The sequence below is a fragment of the Triticum aestivum genome, chromosome 3A (genome assembly GCF_018294505.1).
Source record: "Triticum aestivum cultivar Chinese Spring chromosome 3A, IWGSC CS RefSeq v2.1, whole genome shotgun sequence".
Classification (NCBI taxonomy): Eukaryota; Viridiplantae; Streptophyta; class Magnoliopsida; order Poales; family Poaceae; genus Triticum; species Triticum aestivum.
Window position 1 is genome coordinate 527,206,124 of NC_057800.1, and position 21,639 is coordinate 527,227,762.

General features: G+C 46.2%; 5 protein-coding genes across 12 annotated transcripts; 4 read left to right on the plus strand and 1 right to left on the minus strand.

The window, feature by feature from the left end:
- Positions 1 to 4,396: 4,396 nt before the first annotated feature.
- Positions 4,397 to 8,051, plus strand: LOC123062042 (NADH-quinone oxidoreductase subunit B 1). The gene is made up of 2 exons (XM_044485348.1): positions 4,397 to 4,903; positions 7,584 to 8,051. Exons 1-2 carry the CDS (start codon positions 4,530 to 4,532, stop codon positions 7,816 to 7,818), a joined length of 609 nt encoding a protein of 202 aa, XP_044341283.1. The 5' UTR covers positions 4,397 to 4,529; the 3' UTR covers positions 7,819 to 8,051.
- LOC123056977 (uncharacterized) lies at positions 8,017 to 14,014 on the plus strand. The gene is made up of 4 exons (XM_044480173.1): positions 8,017 to 8,053; positions 8,142 to 8,710; positions 9,690 to 9,746; positions 13,787 to 14,014. Exons 1-4 carry the CDS (start codon positions 8,017 to 8,019, stop codon positions 13,967 to 13,969), a joined length of 846 nt encoding a protein of 281 aa, XP_044336108.1. The 3' UTR covers positions 13,970 to 14,014.
- LOC123062041 (protein FAR1-RELATED SEQUENCE 5) lies at positions 10,063 to 12,338 on the minus strand. The gene is made up of 2 exons (XM_044485347.1): positions 10,312 to 12,338; positions 10,063 to 10,196 (listed from the first exon to the last, which is right to left on the minus strand). Exons 1-2 carry the CDS (start codon positions 11,395 to 11,397, stop codon positions 10,182 to 10,184), a joined length of 1,101 nt encoding a protein of 366 aa, XP_044341282.1. The 5' UTR covers positions 11,398 to 12,338; the 3' UTR covers positions 10,063 to 10,181.
- A 136-nt stretch (positions 14,015 to 14,150) lies between the features above and the next one.
- On the plus strand, positions 14,151 to 18,643 carry LOC123062043 (uncharacterized). 5 transcript variants are annotated; one of them, XM_044485349.1, is made up of 7 exons: positions 14,151 to 14,753; positions 14,826 to 14,990; positions 16,002 to 16,121; positions 16,245 to 16,847; positions 16,999 to 17,145; positions 17,286 to 17,411; positions 17,508 to 18,643. In XM_044485349.1, exons 3-7 carry the CDS (start codon positions 16,101 to 16,103, stop codon positions 18,381 to 18,383), a joined length of 1,773 nt encoding a protein of 590 aa, XP_044341284.1. In that variant the 5' UTR covers positions 14,151 to 14,753; positions 14,826 to 14,990; positions 16,002 to 16,100; the 3' UTR covers positions 18,384 to 18,643. The 5 variants fall into 5 exon arrangements, with proteins under 5 accessions (XP_044341284.1, XP_044341288.1, XP_044341287.1 ...); XM_044485353.1 differs by having other exon boundaries at positions 16,002 to 16,112; XM_044485352.1 differs by having other exon boundaries at positions 16,009 to 16,121.
- On the plus strand, positions 18,420 to 21,364 carry LOC123062044 (uncharacterized). 4 transcript variants are annotated; one of them, XM_044485356.1, is made up of 9 exons: positions 18,420 to 18,781; positions 18,951 to 19,149; positions 19,274 to 19,366; positions 19,506 to 19,735; positions 19,846 to 19,918; positions 20,193 to 20,294; positions 20,492 to 20,512; positions 20,665 to 20,728; positions 21,030 to 21,364. In XM_044485356.1, the coding sequence occupies exons 1-8, from the start codon at positions 18,420 to 18,422 to the stop codon at positions 20,707 to 20,709; spliced, it is 1,125 nt and encodes a 374-aa protein (XP_044341291.1). In that variant the 3' UTR covers positions 20,710 to 20,728; positions 21,030 to 21,364. The 4 variants fall into 4 exon arrangements, with proteins under 4 accessions (XP_044341291.1, XP_044341290.1, XP_044341289.1 ...); XM_044485355.1 differs by having other exon boundaries at positions 21,043 to 21,364; XM_044485354.1 differs by lacking the exons at positions 20,492 to 20,512; positions 20,665 to 20,728.
- The last annotated feature ends 275 nt before the right edge of the window (positions 21,365 to 21,639 follow it).

Genomic DNA, 21,639 nt, shown 5'->3' on the forward strand with positions numbered 1-21,639 from the left:
GCCCCAATCCCTTTGTCACACGCGTCAGTCTCGATCACAAATGATTTGGAGAAGTTGGGAAGCGCTAGAACTAGAGCTTCGCTCAGGTGTTGTTTAAGCAGTTGGAATGATGTTTCTGTAGCTGGTGTCCAAACAAATGGCACCCCTTTCTTCAGCAGGTTGAACAGAGGGTGAGCTATGATTCCAAAGTTTCTGACGAATCATCGGTAGTATCCGGCGAGTCCCAAGAAGCTGCGTACTGCTTTGATGTCAGTTGGTGTCGTCCAGTTGGACACAACTTGTATCTTGGCTGGTTCCGTGGACACTCCTCGGTTGCTGATGACATGCCCAAGGTGCGATAGGCTGTGCTGGCCGGACTCACACTTGGACATCTTCACGCGCCATTGATCTTGGCGCAAGAGTTGTAGAACCTGTCGCAGGTAGCTGATGTGGTCGCGTAGAGTCTGACTGAACACGAGGATGTCGTCGAAAAAGAGGAGCACACACTTGCGGTCGACTGGTTTGAGGGTGGTTGTCAGGGCTCCGTTGAATGTGGTCGGCCCGCCAGCTAAACCGAAAGACACCGCCAACAACTCATAGTGGCCTGAGTGCGTCTGGAACGCTGTCTTATATTCTTCGCCTTCTGCCAAGCGAATCTGGTGATAACCTGAGTGAAGATCCAGCTTAGAGAACCAGGCTGCGCCGTGCAGCTCGTCCAACAACTCTTCGATGATAGACACGGGGTACTTGGCGATGTAAGTGATGGTGTTGAGGTGTCTGTAGTCGATGAAGAGCCTCCACGTCACGTCCTTCTTCTTGACGAGGATAGCTGGGGAGCAGAAGGGACTACTGCTTTTTTGAACAATGCCCTTTCGGAGAAGCTCTTCAACTTGGGCATCAATCTCCTTCTTGTGCTCTGGCTTGTGCCGATAGGACCGGATGTTCACAGGTTGGGCTCCTAGAATGAGCGGGATCTTGTGATTGTAGTCACGTCGGGGTGGCAACCCTTCTAGTTCTTCGAACACATCAGCGAATTCCTCGAGCACCGCCTGAATTTCTGGTGAGTTGGTGGTGTTGTTGCTGTCCTCGCTGTCGGTCGCGTAGATCAATGCCATGTGAGTGATGGCGCCAGTGTTGCACAATTGTTGTACTTGGAGGGCGTTGATGACCGTGCAAGTTGAAAAAGTAGCCTCGTGCCCACGGAGGCAAATTGTGACGTGGGGCGATGGAATTTCGATGAGCTTCGCACGCTAGTCCACGGTCATGGGACTGTGCTCCTCGAGCCAGTCCATGCCCAAGATCGCGTCGTACGTCCCGAGAGCCAGCACCTTCATGTCCGTCGCGAACTGGTGGCCTTGTGTGCACCACTGGCACTATGGCACACTTGCAGAGCAAGCGAGCACGCCCCCGTCGGCCATGCGCACCTGGTACGCGCGTGGGAGAGGCTGAACCCCCTGGATGGTTGTCGCCAGCCGCTCGTTGATGAACGAAGTGGTGCTGCCGGAATCCACGAGCATCAACACTTCTCGCCCTTGGATCCATGCGCGCAGCTGGAACGCCTTGCTCGATACGCCCCCCGTCAGGGCTGGCTTGGAGATGGCCATGACGACTTCATCTGGTGCGGCCTCTGTTTGCGTTGGCGCTGTCGTCGCGTCGATGCCGAAGAGCTCCAGAAGTTCTTCGAGACGTGGAGTTGGACTGACGTGGGGCAGGCATGGTCGGGACCCCAGCGCTTGCCGCACTTGAAGCACAACCCGCGTGCTTGTCGGTAGTCGCGCGGGGCCTTGAGCTTGGAGGAGTCGGCTCGTGCAGCGTCCGTGCTGCGGCGATCCGTGGCTGGAGCTGCTGGTGTTGCACACGCCGGTGGAGGTGGTAGTGGTAGCGGTATGTTGGGCCGCAGCGACGCGTCGGGAGGGCGCATTGGAGTGGGGTGCTGCACCTCCGCACAAGCATTGTCGGCCACCTCCTCCTGGAGCAGCGCCAAAGCACATGACGTATCCAAATCGGGCGGCCGCTGAACCATGACCACCGCTCGGATGTCCACCCGCAATCCTTCCACAAAACGGGTGAGAAAATAAAATGGGTGAATCATGTCTGAATAAGAGCTCAAATGATTAATGATCAATTCAAAGCGCTCGATAAAATCAGCTACAGTGGATGTCTGCTTAATGGTATAAAACTGACGAATGAGAAGTTGATGGCGATCGCGACCGAATCACGTAGTTAGCAGAGCTGAGAAGGATTTCCAATCGAAGCTATTGAGCTTCTTTTGGACAGATTGTAACCAAATGGCCGCGGCCCCTGAGAAGTCGAGGACGGCCATGGGAACCCAGAAGGATTTGTGAATGCCAACATGGAAAAAATATTGCTCACACATCGTTTTCCACATGTTCGGGTTCTCGCCCGAAAATTGAGAAAACGAAATGGAAGGGTGGGCTTGTCCCAATCCCGCAAGCATCTGGCTAGCATGTGCAAAAGGGGAAGATAAGAGCTCGATCTGACCGTTGGCCGGGAGTGGCGGCGGCATCTGGAACGACACCGCCCCCCGCTGTAGATGGAAATCGCCTTGGTCCTTAGATCCTTGAGGGGTGTCCTCATCGCCTCCCGCCAGGCCCAATTTGTCGGTGGGCAACGCGGGCGGTGGCACCGTAGAGCGTAGCGGCAGCGCACCCCCGTTAGTGTCGGTGGTGGGGTTTGGGCGCGCTTGTTGCAGAGCGGTGACCGCGTTGCCCAGATCGGAGACGCGACGCTCCAGATCCGGCCGCCAGGCGACGAGATCATCGAGACGGGAGGTGACCACGGTGAGAGCCACGATATTGGCTTGTATCGTCGCCATGAGCTTGTCGAGATAAGCCTTCGCTGCTGGATCCATGGCTTCGACGATGTGGCGGCTGTGGCGAATCCCTCTTGTCTCGATGAGATGAGCCAGATCGGGCGGAGGGAAGAGTGGATTTTTGGCGACTGATACCATATGTTAGGGACAAGCAAGGGGAAGGATCGATCTAGTATTTCTCTCGGTGGCAATATAGTCGGGATATAAGTTTGATTACAAGAATGGATCGGTAAAGGAAGAACCAGGGGTTCGTGATCCACTGGATGAAGGGAAAGCTGGGAGCAGTGCCTTGAGTAGTAGAAGCTGTTGGGCTGGGCTGGTTGTGCCATTCTGGGCCGAAGTAGCGCTGGTTGCTGCGTCGGGCGCGGCTGGGCCGAGCCCGGTCCTTGTTGGCAGGTGGGGCCAAGCCGCCAGGGCGCTAACAGGGATCATCGCCGGTGACCACGAGGCCAAATCCTATTCGGCGCCTTAAGCGTTGAATATAGTGTATTTGGTACAGGGCGCACACCCCTCCTGTATGCTTAGTTTTATAGTGGGCCCATTCCACTTTCTTTTGTTCTGTTTTTCTGTTTCTGTAAAATGCAAAAAGCGAGTGCGAGCCAGGGTTCGAACCCGCGACGCTCTTCCTACAAGTGGGACGCCAGAACCACCAGAGCAACTACCTTCGAGAGTTTACACTGTGGGTTGTTTTGCCTTTGGTTCTTTTTTTCTTCTTTTATCAAATTCGTGAAAAACAATTGCGAAAGAAATTCATGAATTTTTTCTTGAAAGTAGATGAACTATTGTCAAAATCCATGAACTTTTAAAAAATTGTGAACTTTTTTCTTCAAAGTAGATGAACTTTTTTTCCAAAGTAGCGGTTTTTTAAAATTGATGAACCTTTTTTTGAACTCGATGAACTTTTTCAAAATATTGTGAACTTCTTCCCAAAATCGCTGAACTTTTTTTCAAAGTCATGAACTTTTTTTGAAAATCGGTGAACTTTTTTCAAATTCATGAACTTTTTTGTAAGTTTGATGAACTTTTTTCTAAAATCAGTGAACTTTTTAGAATCCGTGAGAATTTTATTTTCGAATTCTTTTTCTGAAATTTCAAAAAAAAATCTCAAAAGTCAATCACCAACGGTTGACCGAATCTACCACTACCAGTCAACCACGACGGTCGAGCAGGAAAGGCAGGGAAGCGCGCATCGTACGCGAGCTCGTCGGCTTGTTGTTGGGCCGGCCCACGTAGCCAAGCGCACGGGCGCTGGTTTCCTCTGCGGGCGCATAAGGCGCCAGCGAGGAGCACTCGACCACGAGTCCACGACGAGGCAGCTAAGGCCATGCTCGAATGAACCATTTTGTCACGAAAGCTCGAATTCTAACTTTCAGCCCATTTTGCTCGAAAAAAAACTTTGGGCCCATTCATGTTTTTGTAGATGATTGGGCCCATTCATGTATCCTTTCGGAACCGAGTGCTGGGCTTGGTTGTTGTACCAACTGCGTCCGGCCCAACGTCAAACGGAGCTGGGCTTGGGCAATCCACAGTTCCACACTCCACCAGTCCAGTCCAGGCGTGCGCCCGGCACGGACCCCGACCCGGCACGGGGCACCCCACACTGCACACCACGAGCCGCGTCCGACTGCGAGAGAGAGCTCGGAGAAGGCAACGCCCAATCGCCCACGCTTCCACCTCCCCCTCCACGAGGCAAGGAAGGAAACCCTAGGCAACGACCATGGCGCTGCTCCCGCGCACGGCCCGGCTGGCCCTCCTCTCCGCGTCGCCGCGGACCTACTCCGCCGCCGCCGCGGCGGGCGCCTCGCCCACCCCACCGGCGCCGTACGCGGGCGTGCCTCCGCCGGCGGCGGGGTCCAAGGCGGCCGAGTTCGTCGTCTCCAAGGTGGACGACCTCATGAACTGGGCGCGCCGGGGCTCGATCTGGCCCATGACCTTCGGGCTGGCCTGCTGCGCCGTCGAGATGATGCACGCCGGCGCGGCCCGCTACGACTTCGACCGATTCGGCGTCATCTTCCGCCCGTCCCCGCGCCAGTCCGACTGCATGATTGTCGCCGGCACGCTCACCAACAAGATGGCGCCCGCCCTCCGCAAGTCGGTACCAAACTCCCTCCTCCGTTGCCGCTCAGATTTCCCATGCATGCGCTTAGATCTCGGAAGGGATTTAATTAGAAATCAATTGAATCGGATAGAAGTTCTGGCTCAAATATTTATTGAATTCGCTGTTTGTGAGGATCTTCTCATCGGCACAGACCACGAATGTGAATGTTATCCACGTTCTAGTGTACAAAGTTCTTGTTCCCCATTTTCGAATTTGATTTCGAAACCCGCCACAAAATGAACACCAGCTCGTACTAACTCCATTTTCCCCATCTATGTATTTGATTTGAAGACCTGCTAGAAACAACACCAACTCTGATCGTTAGAATGCGTGGTTTGCATAACGGGACCACTTCAGGGGATGAAACACAGAAATGCTTACATTCCAGCATCAATATTGCTAAATACCATCAATACATCATGACTACAAGCCTGCCTACTGCATATTGCTAAAACTAGAGCCTGTGATGAACACCATAATTTAAGTAGATTTCAATTGAATCTGAAAGAAGTTCTTGCTCAAACCTTTGTGGGCATCTTCCCGCAGGCACAGACTACTAATGTGATTTCTATGCTCTAATAGTGTACGGAGTTGACGTTCGCCATTTTAAATTTTGATTTGGAAACATGTCACAGAATGAACAACAGCTCGTCCTAAGTCCTTTTTCCTAATCTGTGTATTTGATTTGGAGACCTGTCAGAAACAACACCAACTCTGATCGCTGGAATGTTTGGTTTGTGTAAATGGACCACTTCAGAGGATGGAACACAGAAATGCTTATACATTTCAGCATCCCTAGTGCTAAGCACTATCAATACATCATGACTGCAAGCATGTTGTCTGCATATCGCTAAAAGCAGAAGTCTGCGACGAACACCATAATTTAATTGAAGTATCCTCCCTGTATGGCTGAAGAGATTTCACAACATAAGTTGTTTTTATGTTTAGGTTGGGCCAATCCCATGATTTGTTCTTAGGCTCTTAGACTATTGATTACTCAATCTTACAAGTGAAGAAGCATTTGCTGACTTGTTAGATAGAGTGTGAACATAGGTTATTTAGGCTTGCTAAGTTTCAATATCCTATTTCCTGTGATAATGTGCTGCTGTTAATATCCAAATATTTCTGTATTTCAACACAATTAGTATCAAAAAGTAAGAAAACATGCACAGGCTACTATATATATGCATGAACTTGCTTAGCCAAGAGATTGGAACATAAAGGAATTTAAATCTAACCATTTTTGTAACCAATTGATGTGCTTCTGTGTCACCTTAAGAATTATCACATTGTAAGTAGTTTAGCACATTGACACAGTTGTCAAAGTATAACTTCTCAGAAAAACATGCTGTTTCAAACAAAAGCAATTTTACCAAGTGCTAGAAGCTCCCACCCTAGGTGAGGTCTGGGGAAGGGTTACACGAGGCAACTCTTTCCCCTGCACAGTGCAATGCAGAGAGGCTGTGTTGAACCCAGGACCTCTTTACACGAGGCAACTTCACCACTGTGCCAGACCTGTCCGTCAAACAAAAGCAATTGTATATAATGATTATATATTTCATGATCAATTTAGTAATATCAATTTGATATTATTCATATTGGTAATTTGTTACATAGTGATGATCAAAAACTGCTTACATTATCGGAGGAAGTATATGATTGTGACATGTGAATGTCTCGGTCTATGTTTTTAAGGCGTCGCCTAGGTGACGCTTAGGCGTAAGAGGGCAATGCCAAGGCGTCGTCCTCGCCTTAGTTTTCTGTCTAAGGCGTCCGAGGGTTGTTGAGGCGTCCAGGGCGTCGCCTAGACGGAGAAGGCGTCGCTTTGGCCGATTCTGGACGCCCTGGACATGTGTGGGTAGGTCGAGCGTGAATCAGAAACTGGCGGCGCGAGAAAGAGAAATTGGCGGGGATGGAAGAGAAATTGGGCGGGAGAGAGAGGGTAAACAGAGGCGGGAGGAAGAGGGAAACACACCTGGGACACCAATCGAGGGGAAAAGAGAGAGGAGCTCTCTCCTCCCACGCCGCCGGCCCAGATCCGCTCCTCCTCCGCCGGCCTCTCCCTCTCCGGCCAAGCTCCTCCTCCGCCGGCCCTTCCCCTCTCCGGCCAAGATCCTCCTCCGCTGGCCCTCCCCCTCTCCGGCCAAGCTCCCCCTCTACTCATGGCTGCCATATTTACCTCGCGCTTTGAGCGCCTAGGCGGTGAGGCGCCCCCCAGCGCCTTAAAGCGCCTGGACGCCTTAAAAACATAGGTCTCGGTTTACATGGAAATGAGTGTGCTGTTGGTTTCATCCCCTAGGAACAAAGCTAGATTTATCTTCCCTCCGTTCCATAATTTGAACTAAAACCACGACAAGAATTATGGAACGGAGGGAATACTTAGCTTCTTACAGAAATGTAGGGAAAGGCTGCGTACAATAGACCCAAAGTGGTCGGACCCTTCCCCAGACCCTGCGCAAGCGGGAGCTACATGCACTGGGGCTGCCCTTTTTTTTAGGGAATACTTAGCTTCTTAGTATGGTCCATGCTTCTCCTTTTGGAGACGTTTCTGTACTTGAGAAGAATTGGTGAACGTCTTCTGACTGTAGCAATCAATATTCAGGATGGTTTGCTTTAAGGTCACAATCTCATTGTCTTTTTCTAATGCTCATGTTATTGTAACTTCCTCTGCAGGGTTTATGACCAGATGCCCGAGCCTCGATGGGTCATATCGATGGGCAGCTGTGCCAACGGTGGTGGATACTACCACTACTCCTACTCTGTTGTGCGTGGATGCGACCGCATTGTTCCGGTGGATATCTACGTCCCTGGATGCCCCCCAACCGCTGAGGCCCTACTATACGGTGTTCTCCAGCTCCAGAAGAAGATCAACAGGCGCAAGGATTTCCTTCACTGGTGGACCAAGTGAAGCGCCGTTTGTTACTGTTCTGGCTTGTTATATTTGTTTTTGATTCTACACTGAAATAAGGACGTTGTGCTCGGACGTGCAAAATTTGCTGTTGTTTGTGCCTGGTTGGATGTATGCCCGGGCTGTGCTGATGAGCATGGACTCGTGTACTTGGTGTTGCTGTAACTGCTTTTGCTCTACATATTGTAATACACCTTTATGACTTCGTTCTTGTATGATGCAAATTTGCTACAGTGTACTTGGTGTTGCTGTAACTGCTTTTGCTCTACATATTGTAATACACCTTTATGACTTCGTTCTTGTATGATGCAAATTTGCTACAGTATATGCGAAGCGGCTCCTTGGCGATCGCTCCCGCGATCGATTCCGACCGCGCGTGGCTCACCTCCTGTTCCCTTTCCCTTTCTATCTCGTTTCCTTTTTTGGAAAAGCCCACGCGTGCGCGGCCTGCTATTCCTCTTTTCCCTTTCGCCTACCTCCCCGAGCGCGGTGGTCGCCTTCTCCCACAGATCCCCTCATAGGCTCATACTCCTCCGCCGCAGCTGCCCTGCTGCTTCCCTCCCCCCTCCTTGCTGGCGGCTCTTCCTCCACCGCAGCTGCCCTGCCGCTTCCCTCCCCCCTCCTTGCTGGCTGCTCCTCCCTCGCGGCAGCTGCCAATACGGCGAGGCTCCACGGCGGCACGGGCGACGCGAGGGCCAGGGGTGGCAGCGGCCAATACGGCGAGGCGCCGCGCCCGCACGAGCGCCACAAGGTCCAGGGGCGGCAGCGGTCAAGACGGCGAGGCGGTGGCTCTCCAGCGTCCGTACGGCCTCCGGCGCTCGCTCGCCCTTCCTCCTGCGTCTCCTGCCAGCAAGCTTCCAACGGCGCCCGTGTCACCTCCAAGGATGTCCCGGTACCACTCACCTCCCCCCTCCCCTCTTCCTTCAGATGAATTAATAGCTGACAGCGGCCAGCGTCTCCGAGCTCGCAAGCACCAAGATTTGACATGGAGCAGCACATGGATGTCGATTTTGGCATCTCTGCTTTGATGAAGCCGGCATGGCTAGGTAGTTCTTGCTAGTTTTCAGCATTAATGAGGGAAGAAGATGATTTAATGTTTTTGGAAGGACTAATCCAGTGAGGATGGTGGACAAGAAAATAGAAGGAATGTGTATGTCAAAACTGAAGAAAAGCATACCACCTTGGTGGCTCTGTTCTCACAAAAGAAGATTGTTTACTATTTCACACAAAATCAGATTTTTGCCAGCAACTCATCCACCTTGGTCTCATCTTTCGTTGACGGCGGAGCATCAAGTAGCAGTATCTCTGCGAAAATCCATAGAAGTATCGGAACCGGCTGTGTGTATGGGAAAAAGAAAATCCCTAAATGTATCTCTGAAACAATGGCATTTTTTCAGTGAATGAACTAAGACTAGCAGTTCATTTTAATTCTGTTGTGGGAATCTATTTTTGGGAACTCAATTCTGAACACTTTTCAAAGAGATAGTAGCTGCCACTGTTTCAAGAATGTACTAATTCTCTGAAAATCGCTTTGTTTTTCTGTAGCAAGTTGTCGTATGAATTCTGACAGAAAACTGTCATTTGTTCAAGAAGGAATTATTTTCTGAATCTTTTTTTGTATTTCTGTAGCAACTTATTGTATGAATTCTTAACACTGTGCAAGGAAATCAGCAGCTGCCATTGTTCAAAGAATGAGCTAAATCTCTGAAAATCGCTTTTGTTTTTCTGTAGCAAGTTAATGTATGAAAACTGAATATTGTTCAAAGAAATCAGCAGCTGCCATTATTTTTACATCAGTTTACCCCCTCTTAGTAGAAAGGAACAACTCATTTCTCTCGCTACTCCTAATTTTTTGTTGTGCTTTTCTGTAGGAGGAGAAATTCATCATCAGATCACAAGAACCACAGAACAGCAAGGGTGATATTCAGGTTGACATATTTCCATAGACAACCTAACCTGTACAGGGATGAGTAAGAGATGAAAAACTTCAATTGAAAGCACCGCAAAGGTGTCTAAGCAATGGTAACATCATTTGAAGAACATCCCTTTCCTTCCCCTGATTTATCGTAGGTTAATAACTTACAGCGTAAATGTCAATATCTTACAGCATAATTATCTTTTTATAGGCAGTCTTTCACACTAAAACGACAACACATGCCTTACAAGATACTTCCTTTTTTCGTACACTGTTCTTCGTGCTAGTATCAGGTTCAGTAACATAAACACAAGTAAAAATGCTCATCTTTTCTCTCTGCGCCCACCATGCAAAAAAAGAAGTGCCCCAAGAAGATAATTGCCTCCATTTCTTTTCCCATAGCATCCTATGCGCGTTGTAGCTCTCTGGTCCAGCCCATGACGCCTCGTTATGTCGCCTGTTTCTGGAGGACAGATAAAGGAAATTAGTCCCTTTTCTGCTTTCTATATAATAAAATATGATAGCCGTAATAAATCCTATAAGATTAACACTGCTAGTCCAGAAAATTTAAGCATTACCTGGTTATTTTGGGGGCATTGTGGCTTTTTATGGCCTGGCAGCCTGCACTTGGAACACTTCCTTACTGCTTTTTGTTTCTTAAGCTTATCAGAAGCCTTTTCATACATGGACTTTGGCCTATCACCAAGGTTGAAACCTTTTGTGCGTGACAGCGGGGGGTCTCTCAAACTAAATGTTTGATGCACCTCAACTCCACCCATGCTAGACGCACCAATGGTAGACACAACGTTTCGATGCACCTGCGTAGGGATATGCAGGTCGCCATCCCCCTCCTGCCTGGCATCAACATTCAGCTGCTGAGGATCATCAATACACCGTCGCTTCCCACCTGAGAGTTGTTGTTCTTGGCGGAGCCGCTTGTCTAACCTGACTTTGTTTATTGCCTCACCGATTCCTTCCACGAACAGGTCGTACGACCTGTCGTCCGTGCATTCGTTTGACAATGCGTCGGACACCTGGCTCATGACTATAGAATGCCTGACTGTCAAGTGTGTTCTCTGTCCATTTTGACCAACATTTCCATCCGTCATCATAGCTAACACATGCCCTGCAGCTACTGTCCACCTAGGATTTATAAAGCTTTCAGGGAGGCTACTCAACCCAATGTGTCTTGCTACCGCTAGGACGTGGCAGCAATGCAAACCGTCCCGACTGAACTTGGAACATGAGCAGCGGTAGACATCATCAGGTGATATTGACACAGTGTATATCCTCTTTGAAAACTCTGCGTCCTGGTATTTGCCCCGCCTTGTCACCAGAAATGTTCTTGTTTCACCAGCAGCAGCAACGACCTCAACTCTGTAAGCTGTGGTTTTTTTCATCTCTTCCACAAATTTGGCGTATATTGGTGGTGTGTATATCTTTGCAGCCTCTCTTTCCATAGGGTCGTAACTCCAGTAACGTTGTTCTCTCAGTTCTGATTTCTCTCTCAGTCGATCAAGGTCGCTATGCTTCTTTTCCTGCACAATCTGGTACTGGTTGAAAAACGTCGCAATCGAGTCTTTTCGGAGGACGTAGCCTTTGAACAGAGAGTTGGTGCTCTCGCTCCTCCCAGTTGATGACGTGAATGGGAAAAATTTGTCCATGTAGTACGCAGGGACCCACTCATCTCTGATTTCAAACAACCGCTTTAGGTGGGTTTCATCCTGAGCATCATGCTTCTCCAACAGAGCGTGCCATCCGCTCTCAAACTCTTCAGGCGTGAACGAGTTCCTGATTAGGCTCCAGAGATCTACATGCAAAGTTCCTCGGGCAGCAAAGAAAGTGACTAGTTTCTATTTCATTTTCCTCTGGATGTGCCAGTTGCAGAAGCGGTGGGTTGAGTGCAACATGACAGCACGTATAGCATTCCGCATTGCGACATCCTGGTCTGTTATTATGGTTTCCGGGTGCAGACCCCCCATCGACCTCAGAAATGCTCGAAACAGCCACCTGAATGTGTCTTCCTTCTCATCCTTTAACAATGCCGCACCAAACAGGACAGTCTTTCCATAGTTGTCCACGCCAACCACAGGGGCAAATGGCATATTGTACTGGTTTGTGGAATAGGTGGTATCAAAAGAGACAAACTGCCCAAACTGGCTGTAGTTTGCTCTACCTATCTGATCTGTCCAAAACACACTTCTAACGGTGTTGTGTGCGTCGACCTGGAGCTGGTAACTGAAACCTGGCATCTTATCCTCAACGCTCTTGAAAATTTTCAGCAGCTCCTCAATGTCTTTGTTCTTGTGTTTAAGTCTTTTCTTTGCATTGCGGTTGCTCAGATACTTAGCATCAAAAGGTACTCCTCTGAAGCTCCCCATCATCCTCCTGAATATGGTCATCACTTTCCTGGGGGGCACTCTGCTTTCTTGAAGAATGTCAATCAATGCCTTGTCAGATTCAGACATCCTTTTGTGGCACTTCATAAACCTAACCAGCCACTCACTGGGAGCCAGCTCATGATTGTGCTCAAGCTTTGTGGATTTTATAACCCATCGTCCAGATTCTTCTTTCACTATTATCTTAACTGGACACATTGTCCTGTTGATTCTGGAAGTCATCCTCTTCCTCAGCGCAGAATCGTTGCACGCATTCGCCCGACTCCGGTTACAGCTGAATGACTGCTTGTTTATCTGCTTTGAAACCCTCGACTCATATGTGGTGTCCCTTTTTACCGCAAAACCCACACGCCGGGCATATGAGGCGAAAAAGAAGAATGCTTGGTCCCTCGAATCGAACTCAAGACCTGGCTCCGGCGCAGGAGCTTCCATGATTTCCCGGACAGATGGATAATCACCATTACCAAACATTCGGTCCATATCATGTTCCTCGGCTGTCGGGGGCTCAGGTTCAAGTGCACTTTGAAGCTCTGGGTCTGCAGCCACACCATCAGTCTGTTCAACACCATCCAGCACCGAATCTCCCTGGTCCGTGGCTACAGCTGCTCCATCCACCGGATTCGGGCCTTGCTGCGACTGGTGGACTGCGGAAGCAACGTCTCCACCCTCAGCAAGCTCATCTTCATGTATATCCATAACCTGGGAAAAACATACAGATGCAATTCCTTTTTTCTGTAAGTATTTTTCTCTTTTTGGTTATTTTTAGATAGGTACACCTCACAAACTTGTGCATTTTTCAAAACATCCCATAAGAGTCATAGTTTCCTTTTCTTCATACCTCATTCAAGTCGAAGAGTGGTGGCTGCCTTTGCTCATGTGACTCTGTTGTATCCATGTCGAGAACATCATCAACCCAAGTGCCTGCTGCATCGGGACCATCCTCATCTGCATCAATAGCCTGGGGGCGGCACATAGAAAAGCATTTGTGTTTATAAGCTCCTCATTTTTATCTCTTTTTTGCTAGTAAACAACATGCATGCAACTTGTGTTTGTTCATCAAACCATAGGTATCTAAGTCATGTTTCTTTTGTACCTCGTTTAAATCAAACAGTGCAGGTTCTTTATGCTCATGAGGATCTGTTCCCGCGAAAGCCCCTGTCTCCGCCATGCCAAAAGCAATATTAGCTGAATGACTCGCCGAATTTATGCTAGCCTCAACTGCCGCAAGCTCTTGAATATTCTCTTGCTCCTCTCTAGCGCGACGCCTCTGCACAAATGACTTTTTTTGTTCCGCGAGAGGGAACGGGGAGGAGGGGAGTGGCAGCGTTAGCATTTCCCTACTTATTGAACCTCTTGCTTTTTGCTACAAAGAATTATTAAAGAGAGAGGGGGTTGGGGGTGATACCTGTGTAAATCTTTCCAGTAAAACGTGCACTGGCATGCTTGATGAACCAGCATTCATCATTTCTCTTACTAGCGGATAGACCACACCAGCACTGGTCATCTGAAAAGGAAGAAAAAAGAAATGCAAATTAGAATAGTCACTTGTGTTTTTCCTGCAAAATCATAAATGTGCATTGTTCGAAGTCACATATCCAGTTCATTTCTTCTTTTAATATTTTTTCCGCTTACATATTATATATATTTCCTACAGATAGAAAGAATCCTCAAGATCCCGGTGCATTCTTTTTTGCTGTCGAAACTGAAGAAAGAGAGTGCCAGACAACATCCTGTGTTCATTTTCTTTTTAATTTTCTTCCATGAGAATCATGGTTCTGTAAACACAGCAGCAGTTTCAAAATGGCTCAAAAAGTACAATGCATTCTTTGTCATGTAACAACGTTCCTAAGCTATTATTGAATGATCACGGTTTTTTTCAACACGTCCTGGACTTTACATTTGATATATACATCAAGTTTCTGGGACAAAAAACCATCATGGACAACATATTTTTTTGCTCCTTTTCACCCACTTTGTTCCTTCTATCAGTGTTGAATTTTTTCCCCAAATCAGGTATGTTTGTTTTTTAACTACTAATCAGAGAAGCAGATAAAATGTAAAGGGATTTTCACAATGGAAGAGCAAATCAAAGAAAATGGTGGAGGAGAACTCACCATTTTTTGTCTTGGTTTTTTTTTCCTGTGCCTTTTTTTGCGAAGCCCTCCTGCTCAATTCCTCTTTTTTGATCCCTTTCTCTTTGTTTTAGTTTTGCTCTCAGCAAGGGTGCTTCGCTGTATCAATGACGAGCCATCCTTACCCAGCTATGCGCTCGACAACTGCAGCCAAGATCGCTTCCTCTCTCCTTTCCCCACCCCCCTCCAATTTTTTGGCTCTGTGTGTGATGGGAAAGGGGGCTGCGCGATGACACGTGATGGGATCGCCAAGATTGTAGCAAGGGGAGAGGGGAATCAAGCTAATTGTCTAAAGATCCGCCCCTCCCCCAAGAAAAGTTTCGGCCAGTGCAAAGAATCACGACCTGAATTTGATCCCGATTTCTCTCTCTAATCACGGGGGGTTAGGGGTTTCTGAGGTTGAAGACGATGTGGTTATTTTCAGAATTATCCCCGTAGTTTATTTTTATTCTATATCACCTATCTGGACGGCGCGGAAGGACTAAAAGGGTAAGGACAAAACTGATTTGTTTTCACTGGACCCCTGTTTTCTATCTTCCATTGCTTCTTTTCTTTTTTCAGTCCAAAATGACTAGCGCACAGCGTCAGATTCTCCCGTCAGCGGATCCACACGCGGGGCAACAACAACCAAATCCGGTGGGCGGACGGGGAACTTGAGGACGGAGGATGGTGGTGGAGTTCCCCATCACCTTGCGGGAGCTCTACAGGAACGCCATCACGAACTGAGTAAGTCTGGATCTCACGCCCTTCTCGTCGTTCTCGTCCCCTATTTCGACCATATATTTTTACCATTTTAGCACACGCCTTCCTCAGATCCGAAAGGATTCCAACCATCTCCCACACACCCCACTGCTGGATGAGACCCATGTGTATTCTGTAGTATGTTTTTTGTTTTTGCCTAATACTTGCTTAGCTCGTCATCTAAATATACATCAAATTTAAGAGCAACGGGGGAACATGGTTATGGTTCTAATGTCCGTTCTCTAAAATCTGAGAGCAGTGGAAAATATAGGTATATTTCTCATATGTCATTGCTCTAATCCCCATCTTTATGTGGATTATGATTAAAGAAAAATACACCTGACTGTTTTAACATGCCAAGCATATTAATATATGCTTACATAATCCAAATGAAGAATAATCAAGACCATGCGGCTGATCACCAGTTGTAAAGTTACATCTTAGAAAAGTTGTAGTTTAAATCAGAATTCAGCATTTTGTTTGGAAATGTTGGACTGATTGTGCATTGTTGTATTCATTTTTGGTTGCGTATTCTGATCCAAAGGTGGCATTTTCACAAATTCAAGTGTTGAATCCAAAATCTGGCCCCCATTTGTTTATTCAAGGATGCTTCCTTAAATGGTCATGCCCTGCATCCCCTTCCCATTGATTGTTCTTTTGAATGCCTCTTATGTGGTTGTGTGTGTGTGTGAGGGAGTGTTTATGCATGCTGTGTTTGTGGCTGTGGCTGTGTGTGGCGTGTGCCTTTGAGCGTGGTGTTGGGCAACGCCACTGGCTGACACAACCTCTGAATCTTGCCCCTCAACAGTCTTCATCCAGTGCTTGGGCCGGCCTTTGAGATATGATGCTTGGGAGATCAGGCGCATGAATGTGTCTGTTTTTGATCTGTGATGTTGCTGTTGTGGTGCATGCATGACTTATAACTTTTTTTAATTACTTCCTTTTGAGTACTGTCATTTCAGAGTTCTCACATAATCATGAATAATCTTCTCTCAGATTTCAGATTTGGCATTAGGAGTTGCTAATAACTCGAAGGGAACAAGGAAATTGTTGGCTTTCTTCAATACATCCAACCAATAGAATTTTATATCAACCATGGCTGAGCAGGCAAGAGCAGTGAGTTCCTTTTAATTTTTGCATTTACATAATTTATCTCAATTGATCACTTTCTTCACTGCAGAAATGTTTTATATTCCTTGCACTCGCTGATTTTTTTTCTTAATAAATGATTGTTTACAGGATTTTGCAACAAAGCTCTCACTACGGAAATTCATGGCGACGGCGCAGCGTGTAACTCTAGATCAAAGGCACCTTGCCCGTAGCATGGGCCTGGATCATCTGCTTGACCTAAAATGTGATACTCTGCCGCGCGGTGTCGTTCATTATCTGGCATCAAACTTTGATGTACCCTCAAGGGCTATTGAACTCCCCAATGGGTTCAAGTTCACAATCACACCCTACTGCATACACCAGGTCCTGGGGATACCACTTGGCGGCAGAACCATAGAGAAGAAGCAAAACCCAGCTCTTAGATCACTGATTGCTCAACAGACAAAATGCAAAGGAAACTACCCAACCATAAACGAGCTGGATAACTTGATACAACCTGGGCTAGATGGAGATTCATTCAAAAGGATTTTCACAATGTATGCGCTCACCGTGCTCCTCTGCCCTTCAAGCCATGGGGCTGCTAGTCCAGATTACTACCACATTCTGGAAGACCCTGAACAGATTGGCTCATTCGACTTCTGCACGGCTGTCCTTGACAAGCTTGTGGCGTCAATTGATAGCTACAAGACTGGAGCCACAACGGTGCTCGGCGGGGATCTCTTAACACTCACGGTGTGTAGATACAAAGCATATTATGGATACTTCTTTTTTTCTTTCTCTCTTTCATATCCACATACGTCTCTTTGACAGAATATATATATGGTTTCTTCAAGCACACTATTTCTTTTTTCATCTCTTTTTTGCTCTTCATCCTCTTGCGCAGATCATATACTTTGAATTTCTTGACACCGACATCATGCCGGTCACAAGCAAGCGGCCACGGATTTCACTTTGGACGTCTGAAATTGTAGCAGAATATGAAAGGCGAGACTGCACAAGCAGCGATAAATTGCTTTACGGCAGGCTCCCGGTAATTATTTTTTGTGAACACGCAAATCCTTTTGTTTGAGGTTTTAACCATCCTCGCACTTTTCCTTTGAAGAAAGATGGTTTCTCTCAGCCACCCCCTATGATTCTGACATGGTGTAAACATAACAAAACTTATGGCAGACAAAGCGTGTCTCGGAAACACCCTTCGGTCAAATCAACAGACAGCCAAAAGTCACACTAGGTGCCTCGTATGATGAACTCCTGCAGTTCACCCTCTCAATTGTTCCAGAGGAAAACCACCAGATGGTATTTTTTACTTTTGTCTTTTAGAGGTGCAGCATTCAGTTTTATTTTTAATAAAATATATTTGCTTTCTTACATTTTTCTTTTTACAAATTTCAGGTTTTAGACGAGCTTCCAAAGATTATGCATAGCATGCAGAGCGAGCTTTTTGATTCAATGCAAAATGTACTCGCCAAGAACTTTATGAACCTGCTGAAACTGATGTCGTCAATGCATTCTTCATCGCCTAGCAAAAAACAGAATAGCACAGACAAAGATTCAAGGTGCGTGCCCATTTCAGAGGCTCCGACGGTTCCTTGTGGTAGCCACTCCAGCTTGCAAATGACAAGTACCACACTGGCTGAAAGAAAACAGGATAAGCCTGAAGCAAAAACAGGGGTAGAATGTGGCTCAGGGCAGGAAACAGAGCACGTTTTTACAGCTGAAGAAACAAAGCCATTGTCTGAAGTACAAAGGAAGAACAACAAAGCCCCCGTACCCGTGCTCTTGAGTTTTGAGGATACAAGTGATGAAGTTTTGGCGGAATGGGACAAACAAGCATGTGCCAATGCCAGGGTACCCAACGTTGAAAGCCTACTTCGAATAATTGACACAATACCAATTTCGACCGACCTAGACCTGCCGCGCTGCACGGAAGCATTGGAGGGGATGTACCCACAGAAGGTGCAGGTTGGAGATACCGAGGCTGAACCTACCCACATTTTTAGCTTGCTTTCTTATGTTCTTGACGAGAAAGCATTTTGGCACCGACCGCTGAGTCCACGAGAGCCAGATTTATTAACCTGCAGGGAGCTCAATCTATTTGAAGAATGGAAGGTCTCTACCAAGGTTGATGGTAGTGAAGGTCCAACCAGCAGTGACCCTATCAGGACGACAGAGGACATCACTAATAGAAACAAAAGGACGACATGCATGTCCTTAAACGAGACGGCTGACAACTGCGTTGCTTTGAAAAAAAGGGCAAGGATGTTTTAGAACACAGATGAGCTGTCGAGCAACATTCATCATGAGATGCCACACACTTTAGGAACTGTAAGCGCATCATCACACAAGAAAGATCAGTCGTCAAGCGACGCTAATCTTGGTCAGATCCAACAAACACCAGTCCATGGCACCTCTTCAGCTACCAACAAAGACTTCCCATGGGACGACCCTGATATGGTAGCGCAGTTGATCGAGTCTACCGATAGGATTGAGGAAGAGTGGTTTTCACAACAAAGACAAACTCAGTATACCACATCAGTTACACAAGACATCCACATATCAGAGATCAAGCCCAATGAGATTTGTTGCAACTTCACCTCAAATCCAGTCGAAAGTGCTGTTTTCAGCGACATTGTGTCACGAATACCACCCCATTCAAGGCAAAAGAGGTATCTCAGTAACAATCTCCTTTTTTTTTGTTTTTTCTTCCTTTTTTCTCCTCAATGGGGATGCACTGTCTGTATAACAAGGAATATTTTGTCCTTTTTCATTCCTCTTTCTTGTTCCCATCAAGCTTCTTTCCCATCTGAATTTTCCATATTTTTCATTTTGTGGCAGCCCAAGAATAGTACAAATGGGCTCGACATGGGTTGAACATAGGGTTTTTGGCCTGAGCATGCAAGTGTATGGCCGGGTCAATAAGTACGTGATCAATATGTTGGGAAAAGCAGTAATGGCCGAGCAAACCGAAAAGGATAGGCTCAATCTTCTCCCGCGAAGTTACTGGTCAAGATACTATGTCGAATGCGACACTGCTGTAAGTAGAAACATAAATATGTGCAGACAATACTTTTTTTTCCATCCAATGCTCTGTTTCTTTTTTGCGAGCCCCCCTCCCTTGGTGCCATTGATGCATCTTTGATCCGGTCAAATTTTTCCAGAAATTATTCCAAAAGGCATTTGAAACTCCATTGGCGTTATCTGTTCACCTGAGGGAGACAATGATAGGATTCCATCTTGACCGAATTCACATGGTATTTTCGTAGTCCAGTAAACAAGCCATATAATTTATAGTCTCCATGCAAGTCCCATGTCTTTTCTATTTTTCAGTAAAAAGTCACCATGGCGTTTTGTGCTAATTTTGTTTTGTTTTATTTTTGGATCAATGTACAGGTGTTTTTACCTTTAAGCTCATACAGTTTCTGGTACACGGTTGTTGCTAACTTTAGGAAGAAATTGTTCGAAGTCCTCTGCCCAAACAACAGAATCGACTTGATTGCTGACGAAGCTCAGCTTGTAATCAAGAATTTCAAAGCGGCTTTCAAGCTGGCATACAAGAGATCACAACTAAATGTGACTGACATGGGTGTGTCTTTCCGGAGTGTGTGCTCTTCAACTAAAGAGTAATGCAATCCAACGACTGAAATACTCAAGCATTTTTATGCATGATCCTTTTCAGTATTTTTTTTTCATCTAACTTCAGTGATGTGAAAAACATAATTATGAATTGCAGGGCAGATAGTGGGATCTTCACAATGAAGTTGGTACAAGGACATGATGGAGACAACACTTTGTGTTTTGAACCCGTAAGTCATAGCAACCACCCCTTTTTGTCTTTTTTGTATTTTTTTTTGTTCAACTGATAACACACACATCGCATATCCATGTAATGTAGCTCAACTTTTTGCTGCTTAAAACCTCATCCTTTTTTATGTTTTTTGTCAGGCTCATTTTTTTTAGTCTCTCACAGGTGTTTTATCTTTTTTATTCTTATATCCTGCTGCGTTTTTACACCAATATAACATGTTTTTTCCTTTTTTACTTCAAGTTAACTGTTATTTTTATGTAAAACAAAAACAGGAGCATGCAAAGAGCCTGCGCGAGAGTCTAACTTACTACATGGTTGCTCACCCTTGCAACGAAAAACTGATGCCAGAAACCAAAGAAATCTTAAGAAAATATGTGAGTATTTGACTTATCTCTTTAATAACCCCCCCCCCACACACACGCACACACACCCCACCTCTTTTTTATTTAGCTGGTTTTTGCTACATCGTTTATTTTTTTGCTTTCTTTTAGTTATTCACAATGTTCTTAAACTTTCTTCTTTCATTGAAAAAATAACTTTCTTTTTTTCAATGCATTTTTCTTTCCTGCAGGGTGTTCCATTTGACTACTCGGTACGTATGACTAAAGGAAATTTCCCTTCATTTTTCACTTTTTTTTTGCAAACAGATTTTTTTCTCCTTTACAGTTTTCCCAAGTTTGCATGCATTCCCCCATGATTTCTAACCTTTTTCTCTTTCTTTTCTCATGAACATAAATCTCACAGACTCCAGGGTATTCTCCATGGGGTCCTGTTGCAGAACAATGTTAACTACATCTGGCTGGGAAAGGTCAGATTCTTAAGAATACTTCACAAAATCAGTACTGGAATCCTTGCCTTTTTTTTCATTTACATTTTTTTTGGGGAAGCCACATGATCAAATACCGAAATATATTATATATAGATCATATTTTTTTTCTGAATAGTTAAGCTGTTTTTTAATACAAATAGGTTAGAATTTATACTGGGAAGTTGAAACCATGCCTGTCCCCTCATTTTCCTTTTTCCATTCAAACTTTCTTCATCTTCATTTTCCAATGGTCTACTAGAGATTTTTTGTCACCACTAAAATACATTTTCTTTTGTATGAGATCATCCCAACAGGACTAAATCATGACCCTAAGCTCCCGGAGGATCACCCAAGGATGGCAAAATGCCGTACACATGAGAATGACTCATCGATAAGAGGATTATTTTGGCGAAATACTGTTTTTATTTTAAATAGTTCTTTTTTGCTTTTTTAGTATAGAAAACACATACATTCTTATATATCCTTTTTTTGGATAGTGATGACATTTTTGTCCAACGCAAGTTCTTGATCTTTTTGTTCAGATACAAATTAATTGGCAACACCGTCACCGCCGAAACAAGCAAGTGACACCACCGCCAGCTTGTCTTAGGGTTATATACCCCGCGTTGTTGTGTTCGTCCGAGTGATCCACAAACGATGAAAATCCCTTTTTTTGCCTACCTCTATCTTGATGAGAGGAAACAAAACACTTTTTACCTGTTTGGGTAATCATTCGATTAAGTATTAAATGAGCCCCTCTAAAGTTTGAGCACGTGACACCACTGCCATCCTGTCATAGCGTAACGCGAGTCGAGGCGGACGTCGTCGCGGTAGCGACGACGGACGCCGAGACGAGCTCGTGACACCACTGCCACCCTGTCTTAGCGTAACGCGAGTCGAGGCGGACGTCG

What these genes read in the sequence shown, in the direction of transcription:
- LOC123062043 (XM_044485350.1), top strand. Translation starts at nt 16,101, where the DNA reads ATGGCTGAGCAGGCAAGAGCA. An exon ending in TGCTTTACGGCAGGCTCCCG is followed by an intron (nt 17,146 to 17,285) that starts GTAATTATTTTT and finishes AACTTATGGCAG; the next exon opens with ACAAAGCGTGTCTCGGAAAC. An exon ending in CAGAGGAAAACCACCAGATG is followed by an intron (nt 17,412 to 17,507) that starts GTATTTTTTACT and finishes TACAAATTTCAG; the next exon opens with GTTTTAGACGAGCTTCCAAA.
- LOC123056977 (XM_044480173.1), top strand. Translation starts at nt 8,017, where the DNA reads ATGACTTCGTTCTTGTATGATGCAAATTTGCTACAGT. An exon ending in TGATGCAAATTTGCTACAGT is followed by an intron (nt 8,054 to 8,141) that starts GTACTTGGTGTT and finishes AATTTGCTACAG; the next exon opens with TATATGCGAAGCGGCTCCTT. An exon ending in TCACCTCCAAGGATGTCCCG is followed by an intron (nt 8,711 to 9,689) that starts GTACCACTCACC and finishes GCTTTTCTGTAG; the next exon opens with GAGGAGAAATTCATCATCAG.
- LOC123062044 (XM_044485354.1), top strand. Translation starts at nt 18,420, where the DNA reads ATGCCACACACTTTAGGAACTGTAAGCGCATCATCACACAAGAAAGAT. An exon ending in ATGTCGAATGCGACACTGCT is followed by an intron (nt 19,150 to 19,273) that starts GTAAGTAGAAAC and finishes AAATTTTTCCAG; the next exon opens with AAATTATTCCAAAAGGCATT. An exon ending in AAGAAATCTTAAGAAAATAT is followed by an intron (nt 20,295 to 21,029) that starts GTGAGTATTTGA and finishes CTTTTGTATGAG; the next exon opens with ATCATCCCAACAGGACTAAA.
- LOC123062042 (XM_044485348.1), top strand. Translation starts at nt 4,530, where the DNA reads ATGGCGCTGCTCCCGCGCACGGCCCGGCTGGCCCTCCTCTCCGCGTCG. An exon ending in ATGGCGCCCGCCCTCCGCAA is followed by an intron (nt 4,904 to 7,583) that starts GTCGGTACCAAA and finishes CTTCCTCTGCAG; the next exon opens with GGTTTATGACCAGATGCCCG.
- LOC123062041 (XM_044485347.1), bottom strand. Translation starts at nt 11,397, where the DNA reads ATGGACAAATTTTTCCCATTCACGTCATCAACTGGGAGGAGCGAGAGC.